Source organism: Lagenorhynchus albirostris, chromosome 13, assembly GCF_949774975.1.
Source record: "Lagenorhynchus albirostris chromosome 13, mLagAlb1.1, whole genome shotgun sequence".
Lineage (NCBI taxonomy): Eukaryota > Metazoa > Chordata > Mammalia > Artiodactyla > Delphinidae > Lagenorhynchus > Lagenorhynchus albirostris.
Window position 1 is genome coordinate 64,682,612 of NC_083107.1, and position 17,985 is coordinate 64,700,596.

At 50.1% G+C, this 17,985-nt stretch overlaps 1 protein-coding gene across 5 annotated transcripts in view; it reads left to right on the top strand.

Moving 5' to 3' along the window:
- The window catches only part of XDH (xanthine dehydrogenase), a 60,713-nt gene that overhangs the window by 9,146 nt on the left and 33,582 nt on the right, over positions 1 to 17,985 (top strand). Inside the window, exons 4-13 of one of the 5 annotated variants that reach the window (XM_060169259.1) lie at positions 459 to 567; positions 3,787 to 3,913; positions 4,850 to 4,911; positions 8,395 to 8,463; positions 8,782 to 8,868; positions 9,911 to 10,052; positions 12,345 to 12,437; positions 13,022 to 13,173; positions 14,427 to 14,520; positions 16,139 to 16,248. In XM_060169259.1, coding sequence (XP_060025242.1) covers positions 459 to 567; positions 3,787 to 3,913; positions 4,850 to 4,911; positions 8,395 to 8,463; positions 8,782 to 8,868; positions 9,911 to 10,052; positions 12,345 to 12,437; positions 13,022 to 13,173; positions 14,427 to 14,520; positions 16,139 to 16,248 — 1,045 coding nt within the window. Of the gene's footprint in view, positions 1 to 458; positions 568 to 3,707; positions 3,914 to 4,849; positions 4,912 to 5,722; positions 5,794 to 8,394; positions 8,464 to 8,778; positions 8,869 to 9,910; positions 10,053 to 12,344; positions 12,438 to 13,021; positions 13,174 to 14,426; positions 14,521 to 16,138; positions 16,249 to 17,985 lie in introns of those variants that run through there. The other 4 variants (XM_060169261.1, XM_060169260.1, XM_060169264.1 and 1 more) reach the window with 4 other exon arrangements.

Below are 17,985 nucleotides of genomic sequence, written 5' to 3' on the forward strand. Positions count from 1 at the left end.
GGTGTCCCATGCCACCTGGGGATTTCCCCTCCCTCTCCCCACAGAGGAATGGGAGAAATGGAGGTGAGTGAAAGCAGAGAAGCAAAAGTGACAGGAGGTTCTGAAATTGAAGTGGCTAAGGACGGGCCCTGCAGAGAGAGGAGCACACTTTGGGCCTGGAAACTGCCAGAAGGTTCCTCTTGACTCAGCCTCCAGTGTCAGGCTAAGAGGCAGCTGAAAGTGACCCTGGGTCCCGTGCTCCAGCTCAGAGGCCTAGGGCGCACCGGTGTGTGACTCCACAGGACGCTGGAGGGGCTCGGGCGCAGAGTCTTGGGTAGAGAGGTGAGGACACCTGTAGAAAAGAACATAATATAGAGTGAAGAGAAGTGACACAGGCATCACAGATCTCCCAGACCCTGCACCCAGGTCTGCTCTGATGACCTGAGTGGTCGATGGAATGACCTTAATTTGGGTTCCAGTCACTTTTCTGCCAATGCCTGCCTGGCCCCCATTTGCTCCTTGCACCATGTTGCCGTGACAACTGTGGAAGGAATCGGAAGTACCAAGACGAGGCTGCATCCTGTGCAGGTAACCAGAGGCTCTGACCAAGGCTGCAGACTTGCTCTGGGTCGTTGGGCCGAGTGTCACGTCCCGGGCCAAGGTGGCATTCCGGCCCAGCCACCTCCCCAGATCCTCGTGGAGGTGAGGGGGTGGCTGTGAGGCAGGGAGTGGAGGCACCCGAGCCTGGAGCTCCCTCCTGTGTCTGGGTGGATGGTGACATTGCATGCCCCATGGGAACCAAGAGGTCAACTGGATCTGGCGGCTGGTAAGTCCAGCTGTGTCAGAGCTGGAGGAGGAGGGGCAGGGGGACTTCCTCACCTTGTGCCCGAGCCTGCTTAGGAAGCCCCCTTGCCGTCTCAGACTGAAGATTCCAAATGCTCTGCGCCCCTTGATAAAAAGCCCACCTACTCCCTGCTCCCTCCAGTGGTAATTTCATTGCACCTCTCACCTTTCACCCATGGATCCTACAGACATGGGCTCATTAAAGTGGAGGTTAGCAAGGGCTGAGTCAGAGAACAGAGACACGTGGGTGTCTGACCAGTGCTTTCTCCCTGATGGTACCAGGCACCTGAGGATGAAGCGAAATTGGGAACACTTTGGGGAGGAGTGGGCAGTAGTCTGAGGGGTTTGTGGAGAGAGAAAGGATGCTCGTAGACAAGGTGGAATGGAGCCCATGTGGGAGCAGAGCACAGTGGGAAGGAAAAGCCACTGTTCCTGGTGCTTACGTTTAGGGAAACTGAGGCAGGAGGTCCTTAGGAGATTGCATCATGGAAGGTGCCTGAGCCAGGCCCTTTTCTTAATCTTCCCTTGACTGTGTCATTCAGATCCTGCCACCCTTGTGCCCCTTATGTGAGTCTGGAGTCAGGATCGCCGGTTATATAATTAGCAAACTAATTATACTATTATATATTATAATTATACTATACAAACTAATTACATATTAGCAAACTACGTATAATTAGCAAACTAATTATACTCCCTGGAGGGAGCATCTTGGGCCAGTCATGTGGGGTCAGAGCGCGGTGGGGTGGTATTGCTTCACTGCCATGTCTTTGCTTCCTAGGCAGGAAAAGGGCAGATTACTGAACTTGTCCAACCTGCAGCGGATGTGAGAAGATTAATGAGGGCTTGTACTTTTCTTTGAAACATAGATGAAAGAAAGAATGAACCGTTTAAACACAGGGATTGTATCCGTACAATGAGGCGAAAACCCTCTCTTTCCGATGGAATAGATCCTTATTCCTGATGTACTTCTTTTGGCTCCAAATAAGCTGTAGATTCCACTTCCTCTTGTCCATTTATGTTTTTCTCTTGGCTTCTACGACACCACACTTCCCTCATTTTCCTCCTACCTCCATGCTTGCACCATGTACAGCTCTTCCTCGGCTCAGTGCCTAATTGCTGCAGCACCCTGGGCTCTGGCCTGGGCCCCATCTCTTCTCCGCCTTCACACTCTCCTGAGGTGAGTTTAATGCCATCTACACGTGAATGCATCATCTTTGTATCTTCAGTTTCGACCTCTCCTCAGAGACCAGACTCCTCTTTCCAGCTGCCTACTTAAATCGCTAGATGGATGTCTACTCTCAAACTTAACAAAACGCTATTTTCCCCCCAACTTCTTTCTTCCCTGGTCTTCCTCCGTCTGAGTCAGTGGCAAAAGCATCCACCCAATTGCTCAAGATAAAAATCTAGGAGTCACCTGTGATTCTTTCTCTGATACACCACACCCAATCCATCCAGAAGTAGTAACTACTCTACCTCCAAACTTTACAATGAAATCTTCATTTTTTTCCTCTGTTTCCCCCATTAATATTTGGTTCAAGTCACTATCCCCTCTTGCCTAGGCCACTTTAGTGTCCTGTTCCCCTGTTTCTTCTCTTGCCCCTACAGCTATTCCCTGCCCAGCAGCTACAGTGATTCTTTAAAAACACGAATTCGATCATATCAAGCCCTGCTGAAATTCCCCTTAAAGCCCTCTCGTCATCACACCCAGAATAACCATCCGGATCCCTAACCCTGGTTTATGAAGAGCTGCATGGACTGGCTGCTGCCTGTTCCCCCAGCTGACATCCCTTGTCCCAGGATTCCATCCACCCCGGCCTTTCAGCAGCTCTAGCGCATCAGACTTTCACACTGTCTGTGCTCAGAGCCTTTGCACTCGCTGTTCCCTCTGCCTGGGATACACCCTTCCCTGCTCCAAATTACGTCATTAAGTTCAACTGGAAGGTCACTTTTTCAGAGTGGCTTTTCTAACCACTCCAAATAGCCACTAGTCAGTCTGGGTCATGTCCTCTTGTACTAATTCTCTACAGAGCACTGACCTCCACCTCAAATTTTCTTCTTTGTTTTTGTCAGTATTTCCCCTACTAGGATATGAGCTTCATGAGACCAGGAACCTCATCTCTCTTCTTCACTCTCTGTCCCCAGTGCCTTTACCACTCCTGGTACATAATAGTTTCTCAGTAAATATCTGTCAAATGAATGACTAGCCATGCTAGGCACTGGGGATACAACATTCTAGCAATTTTACGTAATGTAAGTTCCAAGAGAGATTCCCAGAGATTAAAAAATAGTGTAGATGAGGAGAATCTCCTTGTAATAAAAATCTTGCAGGTTTGAATGAAAATTCTGTGACATTCAGTGCTTTTAGTGAATTCTCTATCACACATTTCCCAATTCTTAAGTCCCCACCCGTTGGACTTCAAGGATTGCCTTCACATAAGAATACAGCAGCATTCTAATTTGGAATAAAATGCATTCATTTGGTTGATTTTGGATTGTGGGGTCGTGTAGTTAGAAGAACCTGACACAGCTCTAGCATTCACCATGTGTGATCTTGCATACATGTCTTAAATCTCTGAGCCGGCTTCCTCCTCTCTCTGTTGAAGGGAATGAAGGGTGAGAAGCCCCTCTGGCTTTAACAGTCGTTGTTCTTTGAGGGGGCTGTCCTATTAATAACTCCCATGGGTTGACTCCTTCCTCTATGCCATGGATGATGTTAAGAGTTTTATGTGAATGATCTCACTGAATCCTCTAAGTGCTAGGATGGTCCTAAACATATAGACAAGGCTTAGTGAGGCTTGGTAACTGGCCAAGGTCACAGCTGGGAAGTGGCAGCACTACGATTTGACTTCACGCGGCCTGCTACCCTACGCTGCCTGTCGACATGGGCTGGCTCCAGCTGAGTCGCGAGGGAGCCTGGGAGGGTTCTGCAACACAGGTGTCTACGTCATCTGCCCCTTTTAGGAGAGAATCGCCAAAAGCCACGGCTCCCAGTGTGGGTTCTGCACCCCCGGCATCGTCATGAGCATGTACACGCTGCTTCGGAACCAGCCCGAGCCCACTGTTGAGGAGATCGAGGATGCCTTCCAGGGTATGGGCCTTGAGGCAGGACCTGGGAGGTGGAGTGGCAAGTGGGGCTCTGAGGAGGGCAGGGCAGGGCCAGAGTGGATGCCAGGCGTGGAGTAGGAGTTCCAGGCACCGCCTTTTGAGGGAAAGGCTCAGGCCATCCCACCATGTTGGTTACGATTGACTGGAAGGGTGGTGCTTTCTTAATTGGAAGAACACTTGGGTGGTTTGGAGACCTTCTGGGGTCTCCTGCCTTAGTGTTCATCTTCCTGAGGTGTCTTCTGCTCTCACCCCGTGCTAGGATGGGGTAGCCATGAGTGGCCGGAGTGGGAGGAGATCGTCTGGGAAACCGCACAGAAGCTAATGACATGGCGTCTTCCCTTGCTGCTTCCTCAGAGCAGGGTTCTGCAGGGCAAGGGCCACCTATGAGGAAGGAGGCCATGACTCTAAGCCTTGAGCAGGGACTGGCTTCCCACTTTGCCTTCTGTGAATGGGCCCAGATGGTTGGGCCTGGTATCTGTTCCTCTGAATTGATTCATTCAATCCATTTTAATGCATCATTTATTCAGTCAGTTATATGAAGTCCTATCATATGTCAGGCACAATACAGGGTACAGGGGACACAGGGATGAAAGACACAGTCCCTCCTCTCAAGGAGGTTGTACTCTGAAGGGGAAGAGAGCTTATAATGTAGTTTGATAAGCTCACTGATAAAGCTATGACTAGGCACCATGGGAGGACTTAGGAGGAGCACCTGATTCAGTCTAGGCATTCTAGCAAGGCTTCCTGGAAGAAGTGGTAGATGTTTTGAAGTCAGGGGTACAAGCAGGAGGAGGGTCATTCCAAGCAAAGAAAATAGAATATGTAAAGAGAGCATTTAACTGAGCTGGGAGCAAAGCCACAAACCCCTTAGCTGCTCCGGGGCCTGCGCTGACACTGCAGCTTTTTCCTTGGCCCACAGGAAACCTGTGCCGTTGTACAGGCTACAGACCCATCCTCCAGGGCTTCCGGACTTTCGCCAAGGTAAGTTGGGGCCCTGGGACAGCAGTGGCCCTGCTCCTGAAGCAGCAATACTCAGGAATCACAGCTGGGAGGGATGCCATGGGCCTCTGGGTTACAGAGAAAAATGATCATGTGGCCAGCTGGCGGGTCCTTCTGCCGCAGGTACCTGGCAAGGGCGTTGGGCTGTGCTGTTCTTATTCTGGGAGTTGGAGGGAGGTGGTGGTTCTCATCAATAGCACGGAGACTTTTCTTCCAGGGAAGGCCTGGAGAACTGGTTACTGGAAGGGGCATGCTGCCTAAGAGCTAATTTCCTCCAGGGCCTTCGGGCTTGGCATCCTTCCTTGGTGACCGGCATGCTCAGCCCCTGGCACAGGTGCTGAACGTGGCATTTAATAACAACCCAGCCTGACTCAGCACTCGAGTCCCTCCTCCTTTCCTGCCCCCGCTGCTTTCTGCAGCTGGCACTCTGCTGGGCTTATGAAACTGCTAATTAGATCTTCAGACGGTGTGCGAACCCCTGTAGTGTTCATATTCCTCTGCGTGAGAAACCACAGCTGGGCTGCATGGGCATCGGTTACATAAATGCAGACACACACCTGTCATCTGGCAAGGAGGACGGAGGGCTGGCTTCTCCTTTCTTGGCTTAATCTCCCCAGATTTTACCTGATTTCCCAGCTGGGTCAAGTTGATTCTGACTCCAATCAAACTGTCTCGTCTCAATTTGATTCTGGGTTAAGGGGAGAGTCACAGACTCCTGTGCCTTTCACTGACTGTTAGAGTTGGTACAGTACAAAAAGGAGTGTTGTGTCCAAATAGTCCAAAAGGGTGGAGATGGAGATGGAGCCTCTAAGGATGGAAAATGCCACATCCTGGTGAATGCTGTTGATGATGAGGAACCAGGAGGTACAGATTTAAATGAAAATGATTGAAAGCTTAGATTCAGAATCTGCAGACCTGGGTTCAAATCCCATTCCATCACTTAACTGATGCATGATAGTGGGCAAATTTCCTTGTTTCTAAAATGGGGATTGTAATAATACCTACCTTACAGTGCTTGTGGAAAGGACTTCTTGTAAAGCTCTTAGGACAATGCCTGGCACACCTGACATTTTCAGTAAATGGCAACATAAATTATGATGCTGGTACATTTTTTCCATTACCCATATTTGATCTTCATGTATTGCTTAGGCTTCCCTGAGAACCAGGGATTGTTAATCTTGTGCATGTACTTATTTCATAGGAGGCTTCTCAAAGAAATACAATCTGACCAGCTCTCCTAGTTTCTCCAGAGAGAAGGGCTTTTGAGTGTAGCTGACAATTATACTCCTTCTGTGGGTCAGAGTTTTATCATCATTTACACAGTTCCTGAGTCTATTGTGACACCATGGGAGGAGGTGAGCTGCACCCCCTTCACTCCAGCTGCCTGGCAGTGTAGAGCAGAGTAGAGCTGGGTCCTCCAAGCAGGCAAAATGACTGGCTCACAGAATGTGCTCAGAAGCTCATGCATGTTACTCCTTGGAGGCCCCCAAGGCCTTTATTCAGAGCCTTTTAATTGTTACCTTACACACAGTTCTAAAAAGCTCATCTATCTAGTTTTCATGGCCATAGCACACACCGGAAGAGGGTGAGAAGAGCATGCTATAGCGAGGCAGCCTGTTCACAGCAGGAAATGACAACATTCACCTAGCAGCAAGGAAGGAAATGGGGGAACCGTAAAAATAAGCCCAGCAGTTTTAGCCTACTGAGAAAAGTGGAAATCTCTCTGGGGAAAAACCCTAGCCTTATCTAACCGCAGTAGGCCTTGAGGGCAGTGACACATTATTGTACGTTACAGTAATTTATGTCATAAACACATCAATGAATTATCAAGGAAAAAGATCTAAGTAAGAAAGTGCTGACACTTTCATTATCTGAATAATCCACTTTTGCGAAATATATCCTTCCCCACAAGGACCAGGTGAGGGAGGCTGTTGTATTCCTGTACGCAGGGCCTGGTAATTTTCCACATCACTCCTCCAAAAAGAGAGATGCGAAGAGGCCCTCTCCGTTCTGTCCAGATTCAGAGGGGAAGGGCAAGGTGGTGGTGTGGCGGTGTAAGATAGACCGAGCCGCTCTGAGATCCAGTGGCAAAGCAGTGAATGCAAGAGAGGTCTGCACGCAGGGCAGCACGTGCAGGGGGGTGGAGGCAAGTCTGACAGTGCTCGCACGTTCTCAGAGGCTACACCTTCGGCCTCCTTGGCCCTCTGAGAACTTCCTCGGGGACACTGGTGGGTGGTGACTCACCCTTTGGGAAATGTCGGCGTGAATGGTGTCTTCCATGATTCACGTAAGGAAGGGCTACTCCCAGCCTGCTCCCCCAGGAATAGCTGCCCTGGAAATGTGTCTAGGTCTATGCCTGGGAGTTCCCCCACTTCTGCCTCTTAGCACAACTCCATGATTCTGTAGTGTCTGCTGGGGCTCTGAGCTGAGACTCCTGCCTCCTTGGGCTAGATGAGTCAGGTGAACACACCCTTTCCCACCTTCAGTGCATTGGTTTTGGGAGGTAGCAATCTGGGCTCTATTCTGTGCTCCGCCATTGGCACCCCAAGAGGTCCTGAGCAAGTCCTTTCCCCATAGGTGATGAGTCATCAGACCTGTACATATCCTCCAGAACAGGCCTGCAGTGAGGAATAAAGAGTGAGCTTTCTGGCGAGAAGTGCTTGAGAAGGCGTGGGAAGGCCATCAGGCACACTGGCCGGGCACACCGCTGGTCCTGAACGTCTTTGGCAGCAGCCCCCGAAAGACTCCAGCCTGGGAGGCGCCCAGCCCATTCCCATAGAACTTGATGGTTTAGAAGTAGAGGCATGAGGGGCTTCCCTAGTGGTCCAGTGGTTAAGACTCTGTGCTTCCCCTGCAGGGGACACAGTTTCGATCCCTGGTCGGGGAACGAAGGCCTCCTCAGGAAGCAGTACTGAAGAGGAATGTGGGCACAAAGAGATGATTTGATAAAATAGGACTAGCTTTTATGGAGAAATTTTCTCATAATTAAATATCCCTGCTGTTTCCAGGAGATGTCCTGTTTGTTTATTCTCAAGTTATTTAATCTATGTTAACGAAGTGAAAGTAGTTAAAGCAGAGGCCTTTCCTCTGCAGAGGCAAGTGGGATGGGGTGGGGTATCTGCTGTTCCTTTTGATGCTGGAATAGGTATCATACCCAGATTTCTTTTTTTTTTTTTTTTTTGCGTACATGGGCATCTCACTGTTGTGGCCTCTCCCATTGTGGAGCACAGGCTCCGGACGCACAGGCTCAGCGGCCATGGCTCACGGGCCCAGCCGCTCCGCGGCATGTGGGATCTTCCCGGACCAAGGCCCGAACCCGTGTCCCCCGCATCAACAGGTGGACTCTCAACCACTGCACCACCAGGGAAGCCCCCAGATTTCATTTGATAGTAATCATCTAGGTTCTTTAGCTTCTGTGAAAACTCTTTGCAAATATCTTTGTGTGAATGTTGGTCATCTCTCTAGGATGGTGGATGCTGTGGAGTAAATGGGAACAACCCAAACTGCTGCATGAACCAGAAGAAAGACCACGAGGTAAGTGGATCCTTTTCAGCCTGGAAGCCTGAGGGCCAACCTCAGATCAAAGGAGCCAGTGGGCTCTCTCCACACTCTGGGCAGTGGTGGCTGGAAGAGGAAACGGTTACGCCCCAGCCACGAGGGTGGTGAATGTGTACATTAGCCCTGGAACCTCTGTCAAGACCTCCTTGTCCCTTCTTCCCAGGAGATACCAGCTCCTCCACCAGCCTGCTGGGGTCTGTGGATGAGCTCGCTTGGACAGAGGGCTAGGCCAGCCCTGTGGGGCATTTTAAAGGAGGGGACAGTGTATCACTCATCTGTCCCCTTTTCCAGCAGGTCACTCTCTCGCCATCTTTATTCAACCCAGAGGAATTCATGCCCCTGGATCCCACCCAGGAACCCATCTTCCCCCCAGAGTTGCTGGTAGGTGATGCCCCATGAGCCCCTAGAGACCTGTTGGGTCCCACTCGTACCCACTGGGGCCTTTGTGTCCTCCTTGTCCTGTAGGTTTCAGCCTGAATTTCCCTTCCTTTCTCTGACACCCAAACGTCAAGTTCCTGTGCCACATACTCCCACAGGGACCCACACTTCTCTCCTTCTCACACGTGTCACTCTGAGGGAGTGGATCCCTTTGGCACACTGTGTACAGTAACAGGAGCTCCAGAAGTATTTGGTGACCTCCTGGCTAAATCTCATGTATAAGCCCTCAAGCAAGCCATTCTTCTTTCTGTTAGCAGTCCATTCATATACGAAACAAACAAACAAAGAGAGCTGTGTTCAAAGGACACAGTCCATGGCCTGCAGCCATGTCTTAAGGACACCTCTCACGCCTACTTTCTCACCTTGATGATTCTGCTCCTTCACTCCAACATCATGACCAAAATAATAATAATAATCAAGCCACTCTCAAGGCTTCTCAAGTGCAGATTTCTCAGGGGGTGGCGAGCTCACGAAGGCTGCTTTAGGAATTCAACAGGCCAGAAAGAACGGCTTTGCAGCAGACCGCCAGCATATCTTTCTCTGTGAAACCTTGAAAAACCATCAGTTTGATTTGGGGGTTTTCTCTCTCAGCCCCGCATCACCCCTCATGCTCTAGAGCCAACCTTCCATTGCCTTCCCTTCGGATCCGCCTCCCGTACCTCCTGGAGACAGTGACCTTCGGCAGGTCACATAACCTTGATCCTCAGCTTCCTCCTTCACCTGTAAAAGATGAGACTAACAGTGCCTCCTTCACTGAGATCTTCTGAAGACTAAGTGACATAATGTCTATAAAAGAGCTGCAACGTAATTCCTGCCTCGATACGTGGTGTCCTCCCTCCCTTCTCCCCTGACGTGCGTTTTCCATCTGAATTCAGTATTAAACAAATCCATAGTAGAGTTGATCCCCTTGCAAACTTAAAGCAATGGCCCTGGGAATGGCAGTGGGGAGGAAGAGGCAGCACAGTAAGAAAACTTCATTTTCCAGAGGCTGAAAGACATTCCGCTGAAGCAGCTGCGTTTTGAAGGGGAGCGTGTGACCTGGATCCAGGCCTCGGCCCTGAACGAGCTGCTGGACCTCAAAGCGCAGTACCCTGAGGCCAAGCTGGTGGTGGGGAACACGGAGATTGGTAAGGGCGCGGGGTGGCCCTGGGCCAGTCTGCCCAGTTCAGCCCCTGTGGCTGTGTGTCCTCTGTGTGTCCTCTTTTGCCCTCACTTCCCCATTTCATATGTGGAGTAGTAACACCTCCTCTAAGGGTTGTCCTGAGTACTAACTGAACTCCTTGCTGACTGTTCTCCGTAAGCACTGACAGGGAGCCTGCTCTGCGCTGGGTACTCTGGGAGAGCCAGGGGTACCCAGATCACCTGGACCAGACCCCTTCCCTTCAGTGTCTCCCAGTCTAAAGGCGGAGGGAGCAACGTAGCTTACGTGTCTGGGCCGGTGCCTGACTGACACTAGGGGTTCCATAAAGGTCACTCTCTTGCCCTCCCTTTTCTGGGGGTGATGTGGTAAGGCTAGGGAGAGGAGATGTCCAAGTGTGACTGTGCTGTGTTGCCCATGAGTGTGGCCACCTGCCGTGTGGTACCACCACCTGGGACCTGAGGCCCGCAGTACGTGAACAGGTCAAGGAGACACGAGATGTGCAGCTCTCGGGCTTGGTCCTTGAAGACACAGGAGCAGAGGTGCCCAGGTCCCTGCTCGTCTCCATCCATTTATAAACCTGGCCTGGCCCGTTTCCACTTGGCTGGACCCAAGCCCAGTGGGGATCCAAGGAGAGGATGGTAGCACAGCCGAGGTCTGCCTCAGAGGAACCCTGGTTTGGGGGAACTTGACATGCTTTTAAGCAGCCAAGTCCAGCTTGTGGGGGACTCCTGGCTCTGGCTCTGGAGGGACCCCCCAAGCCCTGGGTTCTGGTTGGTTCTTCAGCCACAGAGAGGAGGGCCTGGCTCAGGTCTGTGCTGGTGAAGTGCTGAGCTGGGCCACCCTTGTGAGCACAGGTGCTGTGCAGAGTCCCCTGCTGCAGTAATGTGACACATCAGGATGGCAGGGTGGCCTGTGAGACGTGCCTCAGGTGATATGACCACAATGGCTCGCCTGTGTAGCCATGACCCAAGGGCCCAGGGTCCCATGAATTAAGGTGGAGAATGACAGGCTGGAAGAATATTTGGGGTCCTTGGGTATATGACATGTTCCTCGCCACGAGTCACACAATGTCCTGGGCTCAGTTAGATTCTAAGAGAAAGGCATTCACAAAGATATTATAAGCTCCAAGTTAGAAATAATTGCTTAAGACCATGCCACAGCTCTACCTCCTCCCTCACACGCACTCCACACAGTGTAACCACTTACCGCCATGACGTCGGGGGAGGTGGGTCATGGAGAACCACAGCTCTACCTCCCTCCCTCACACACACTCCGCACAGTGTAACCACCTACTGCCATGATGTCGGGGGAAGTGGGTCATAGAGAACCCCTTATCAAAATGAGCCACTTAGTGCCTCCATCTGCATTCTTTGCCCTACGAGCTGATGTTCAAACAGGCCAGACTCCTCAAAGCCTGCACCTCCCTTCAGAGACCCTCAACAGCACCGGAAAGGGGCGGGGGGGGCGTTGGTGCACAGACATTTCCTTCTTACCCTTTTCCATCTACAGCCCTGTGGGCGGGGCTGGGAGAGGTGCTGTGCTAACTGGGTCTGAGGAACAGAAGCAGGTCTGTTCGCAGAGGTTTCTTACTTGATTCACCGGAAGGACAGAAACCAGACACAGACATTCAGTCCCACCAAGCCATGCACCTTAAGAACTCAGACAGATATTGGGGACCGGGAGGCCAATTTGAAGTTTTCTCCCTCAGTCAATTTTCCTGTTTTGTCTGAATGTTAGACTTTCATATCATATTACTATTACATCCCAATTCTAATAATTGCTCCGGTGCTGAAATATGCCCATTCTTAGCTGTGTAATTTGGGCAAGAAACTTAACCTCCTTGTGCCTCAGTTTCTTCATCTATAAATAGAGAAAGTCACAGTATTTCATAGTGTTATTGTGAGGATTGAGTTAAAATATGTAAAGTGCTTACAAGCGTTCCTGACTTATTTTCATGCCCTTTTTCTAGTATTGTGATTAAACACGCACATATGCGCACACGCACACGCACACACACACACCACACACACGAATTCGAGTTCATCTTATTTGAATTCCGATGGGTTTTTTTGAGAGGGAAAGACATAGCTTTCAGGCTGATTGTGCGGAAACTGCACTTATTCTCACATCTTGTCCACTGCACCCCAATCACCCCCAAGTCACCCACGGAGCATGTTATGATCGTGAATATGTCCTCCGTCCTGTGTGCAGTGGTGGGGGAAAATGCCCTGGTGACAAACAACAGACCTATAACCTGAGGCTTCTTGTTTCTCTTCAGGCATTGAGATGAAGTTTAAGAATCAGCTGTTTCCTGTGATCATCTGCCCAACCTGGATCCCTGAGCTGAATTCAGTGGAGCATGGACTGGAGGGTAAGGGGAAGTTTGCCTGAGCCCACAGAGGGGCTGGGACGCTGGAGGTGGGTCATGCGGGGGGATGGCGAGTGCCAGGAAAGACTCCTCTTTGGCTCCCGCTGCCGCCTGCATTTTTGGGAGCCGCCCTGCATGGGGAAGGCGGGCACCCTCAGTGCCCTCCTCCTTGGGGCATCCATGGTAGGAGCCAGCGGGCAAGGGGCTTGGGATTCTCCGTAGTTGTTCTCTATCCTGGCTGCATGTTAGAATCGCTCATGGAAATAGGGGGTAGGTGGGGGGAGTTTTGGGGTGCTTTTTAAAAAAAATGCCAAGACTTCACCCTCAGAGATCTGATTTTATTGAGTTGAGAACCACTGGTTTAGAGAAACGAGCACTCTGGTTGTAGGGTCAGCAGGCCTGGGGTTGAGTCCTGGCTCTTTTATTAGCTGTGTGGCATTGGGTAGGTCACTTGACCTCTCTGGGCCTTAATTTCCTCATCCATATAAGGATGTGCGTCCTGGTTTAGCCTTAGTGGGGCTGCTGTGTACGGAAGTGCTTTCCGAGCTGTGACGGGGATCGCTGTCATTCCGAGCGTGTGTTCCCAGGTATCTCCTTCGGAGCCGCTTGCCCCCTGAACTCTGTGGAAAAGACCCTGCTCGATGCGGTTGCTAAGCTTCCCACCCAGAAAACAGAGGTGTTCAGAGGCGTCCTGCAGCAGCTGCGCTGGTTTGCCGGGAAGCAGGTCAAGTCTGTGGCGGTGAGTCCCTATTTAGGGGCCCAGGATGCACGTTTTCATCGCAAGGCGAGGGGCGCTAGTCTGGACTCTGCTGCAGACCCAATGGGTGTCAAACTTAAGTGCTTAGAATTGCCTGGGGTGTTTGTTGAAAATGCAGATTCCTGGGCCCCACCCTCAGAGCGTCTGACGGCAGGTCTGGAGTGGAGCCCACGGGTCAGGTTTTAACAAGCCCCACAGGTGTTTCTGATGAAGGTGGCCTGCGGGCCACCCTTGGAAGCACCCACGCTGTGACTCAGTCTTTACCCCTGGGGTTGGAGCCACCTGCCCCCCTCTTCCTGGACTTGGCCAAGGCTGCCAGCAGGTGAATGAGAGATAAGTTAGGGAGAAGCCGAAATAGGAAGGGGGACTGCCTATCAGAGCTGGGGAGAGAACCAGAGGTAGACCCCCTGAGAGGAGGGAGAGGCCCACCTCTTGACTGTTTGTAATAAGTCTTCAGACTAGCCCCCAGATTCTGGGTTTGCAGACGGCGTTCTCACACCTGGCGCCATTTCAGTCTCACAGTTGTTGATGGAGTTGGGAGAAAAGCTGGCCCTCCCATTCCACTGCTGTTGTTGTTTTAAATTAGAACAAAAAACAAAGCAAAACAACCTACTCCCATTCTCATCACCCTACGCCAGGCACCTGTCTCCTTTGATTACAGATAAGGAGACATAAACCCAGAAAACTCTGCTGAGTTCCCAAGCTCAGATGCAATCTACTTCTGGGAAGGATTTTTTTTTTTTTCCCTGGAACAACTGGTTCTCTTCCTCTTTTCTAATAATAGGAACCTTGTGTCTGATTCTCCTTACATTCTTTGCCAAGGAAGCTCAGTTAGAACACACTGTTCATCCTTAAGGCTTCCTCCTCATTTTCCTTGATCTTTACCTTTTATTTCTCTTTTACTAAATCGCTATGGCCTCTGTGATAAACCACATCAACCCTTTCAGAAAGAGTTTGGGTGAAATCGATCAAACAAACAATTTAAAGGGGCTGATCCCGGTTTACCAACAGGTAAATTTCAGAGCTGAGAGCCAACCCCAGGCACTGGAATCTCTTGCATGTTGCCCGAATGCCCAAGTTCTTACTGTGCTGATCCTGTGTCTCCACAGGGGTGGAGAACCTCAGGGCTCTCCCTTCAGCAGGTGTCCCCCACCTTCTGTGTGTTCGGGAGCCGGCTGTGTGAGCAGGGCTTTCCTGGGGTGGGCTCTCTCACACGCGCTCTCTACTTGTCCTAGTGCATTGGAGGGAACATCATCACAGCCAGCCCCATCTCCGACCTCAACCCTGTGTTCATGGCCAGTGGGACCAAGCTGACCATCGTGTCCAGAGGTGAGCTGCCTCATACAGTGGTCAGGAAAGAGGGCTGGGGATGGGGTGGAGTCTCACAAGGTAGGTCACTTTCTGGAGAAGCAGAGCCCAAAGTTCAATGATGCAGCTGTCCTAAAGTTTGGATCTCTGGCAGCTGCAAAGGGAGATGTACCCAGGTTGGGGACCAGGAGAGCTGGACCATCACTTTATTAAGAATTCACAACAGGACCTGTCAGCCAGATGCCTTACTTAGTGGTGTGTGCTGGGGCCAGAGTACACTGCTCACCACAGCTGATTGCTGGGTTTTCAGAGAACCTGAACGTTTGTTAAACATGGCAGCTATTAAAACTTAAACTATATAACCTTACAATGAAATAAAGTATATTTAAAAACAAAGGTAATGGACTTATATACACTACCAAATGTAAAATAGGTAGCTAGTGGGAAGCAGCCGCATAGCACAGGGAGATCAGCTCGGTGCTTTGTGACCACCTAGAGGGGTGGGATAGAGAGGGTGGGAGGGAGATGCAAGAGGGAGGAGATATGGGGATATATGTATATGTATAGATGATTCACTTTGTTATAAAGCAGAAACTAACACGCCATTGTCAAGCAGTTATACTCCAATAATGATGTAAAAAAACAAAACAAAGGTAATAAGTACTCAACATTCACCATTTCCCAATTATTTTATTTCATTTTACAGTTGTCTCTGCCCTTGAGGTTATTTCCATTTATTATATTTGTAGAGGGAAATGCTGCATATGGGTGTATTCCTGTCCATCTTTCCTTGTTGGAGGGTCCCCAAGACCACCTCTGGGTTTGATGACTCTTAGGAGGTCAAGGAAGCCTCACAGGACTCAGCGTAGAGTCTTACTCATGGCTATGACTTATTACAGCAGGAGGATAGAAAGCAAAATCAGCAAACGGAAAAGATGCATGGGGCAGAGGAAACCAGGCACAAGCTTCCAGGGCCTCCGCCCAGGGGAGTCACACAGGACATGCTCAATCTCCCCAGTAGTAAGTTGAGCTGTGACAACACATGTGAAGGGTAGTCTACCAGGGACACTCGTTAGAGACTCAGCACCCAGGGCTTTTACTGGGGGCTGGTCATGGAACTCTGCCTGGCACGTACCAGAAGTCCAGACTCCCAGGAGGAAAGTCAGGTGTTCAGCATAAACCATATGATGTGTACAAACATTTCAGGCCCAGTGAGCCGTTCTTATCAGGGAATGGTGGGAACTCTCCTGAAATCCAAGGTCCCAGAGGATAGCTAGTGGCCAACCTTGTAAGCAGGACTTTCAGAGGAGGGCAGGGCTGCTGTGTCAACTCTTTGCTACCCTCCTTCCAACATCACACTGAGCGATGCTGCTCTTTTAGCTTTACATTGGCTGTGGTAGGAGTATCTATACCACATAAACTAGCAAATGCTTTGAATCAGGGTTTTTTCTCAAAGAACTGATTGTTAAACAGTCACCAGCACACCAGTGCTTAAGGATTTCAAATGGAGCACCTTGGCCCCCGTTGTACCAGCCACTGCCTCTGACTGTGGGCATCAGAGACCAGGATGGAGAATTCCACTGGTGGTCTGTCTTATGCTTTCCTCACATTGGTCCCTCTCTGTCTTGCCTCTGTACAGGCACCAGAAGAACGGTTCGGATGGATCACACCTTCTTCCCTGGCTACAGAAAGACCCTGCTAGGTCCAGAGGAGATACTGCTCTCCATTGAGATCCCCTACAGCAGGGAGGTGAGATGCTGTCAGAAACATCCTGAATCACCCCTACTCCTGCCAGGCTCCAGACAGGGAGACCAGAGCCTGCCTCGGGAGCCAAACTTAGCATCTCTTTACTTGAACATTGATGTTCTTGTCTCTGAACATTGCCTTTAACCAACCATATTACTCTCTGAGTAATATGGGGGCACAGGGCATAATCAATGAAACCAGAGAGGTAGATGTGTGATCCTGAGTGAGTCATTCATCTTTCTGAGCCCCAATTTCCTCATCTGTAAAATGGGCCCATGTTACTGACTGTGCAGGTTATTGCGAAGACTGAAAAGAAAGAATTCATAAGGTTCCTGGAAGATATCCAGGAGCTGGTGGAGATCACCAGCTAGTGCTAGTGACATAGTTCCAAGAACACATCTAGTTGTGGAGTATCCCTGCCCCAGTTTTCGTATGATGAAGTGTGGAGTTTGCATGCTGGGTAGAGAAGCTACCTGTGAGTCAGGTCCTCACGTGCTGACCTTGGGCTTGACAAGGTGCTTTTTCCCTGACCTTGCCCTGTGTTGTCTTGGATGGATTTCTGCTTCACGAGAGGGTTTTCTGGCTTGTTGGGGCAGGTCTGGGCTCCTCTGGCCGCCTTGCTCTTGTTCCTTGGGGCCTGTGGTGTCTTGAGCTGGTGTGGTTTTGTCCTACACATTCCACAGTGGGCCTTTTAGAAAAGTGATCTGTGAGAGCCAGGAACCAGCTGTAAAGGAGAGTATTAAGGGTTTACCAGAGCTTGTGCTTTAGCGAGTGTTACAAGGCGTGTTTTGCCCTTGCTGATTTTGACCTCCTTCATGAGAATACTAATTAAATTAAAGCAGTTATATCCCTGTAGTGGTTTCTTAATGATTTTCCAGCCTGTCCTTATAGACCGTTTTGAACAGGGATTCCCAGAGTTTTTGTATTTCACAGATCAGTAGATTTTTATTTTTTTTTTTAATTATGAGGTGGGGAAAGGAAGAGGAAACAGGCATAGCACTGCCCAGTTTTTATTTTGCCAGGTAGGGGCATTAACAAAAACATTTTATAAATGAAAAGAGGTTTTAATACCCAGAATTAGGTCTTTCTCAAGAAAGAACAGCTGATGACCTGATGCTGACGCTGCATGAACCCCGGGAAAAATGTTGCCGTGGACGAGCACAGTCCTGGGAGTGAGCGGCTGGAACCTCTGTTCCAGAACCGAGTTCAAGCTCTGGGCTGATTGCCCCAGGGCCATGTTAGACATCAGAAATCTAGACAAGCTTTCTCATTAGGAGGGGTCTCCATGGCTTCTTCAACAAAAGCCTGGGGCCATTTTGAACCTCAACAGTGGGCCTCCTTGCTTCTCCAATAAACCTTTCCTTAAACCTCCCACCTTTGACATTCATCAGAACTTGTGGTGCCAGGGTGAGTTCACACCTCGAGCAGAACCTGAAACAGCTGGTTCTTACCTGGAAAGTAACTCACGCTCTCCTCCTATCTCCAATGACAGAGATTGGTTGGATCCGGGGGAAATGTATGTTCAAAGCACAAAGGCAGCTACTGTTTCATAGTGAGTCTTTCTTTCAGGAAGCAAGATTTCTAACCATAGCCAGTAGACTGGTAGGAGACACAAGGCAGGGAGAGCATCTGCAGAAGCCACAAACACCTCCATCTGATGCTGGGTCTCAAACACCCTTTGGCATCACACTGTACCTGCTTGAGAGGTGGTCAGGCCAGTGAAGGCTTCAGAACAGCTCT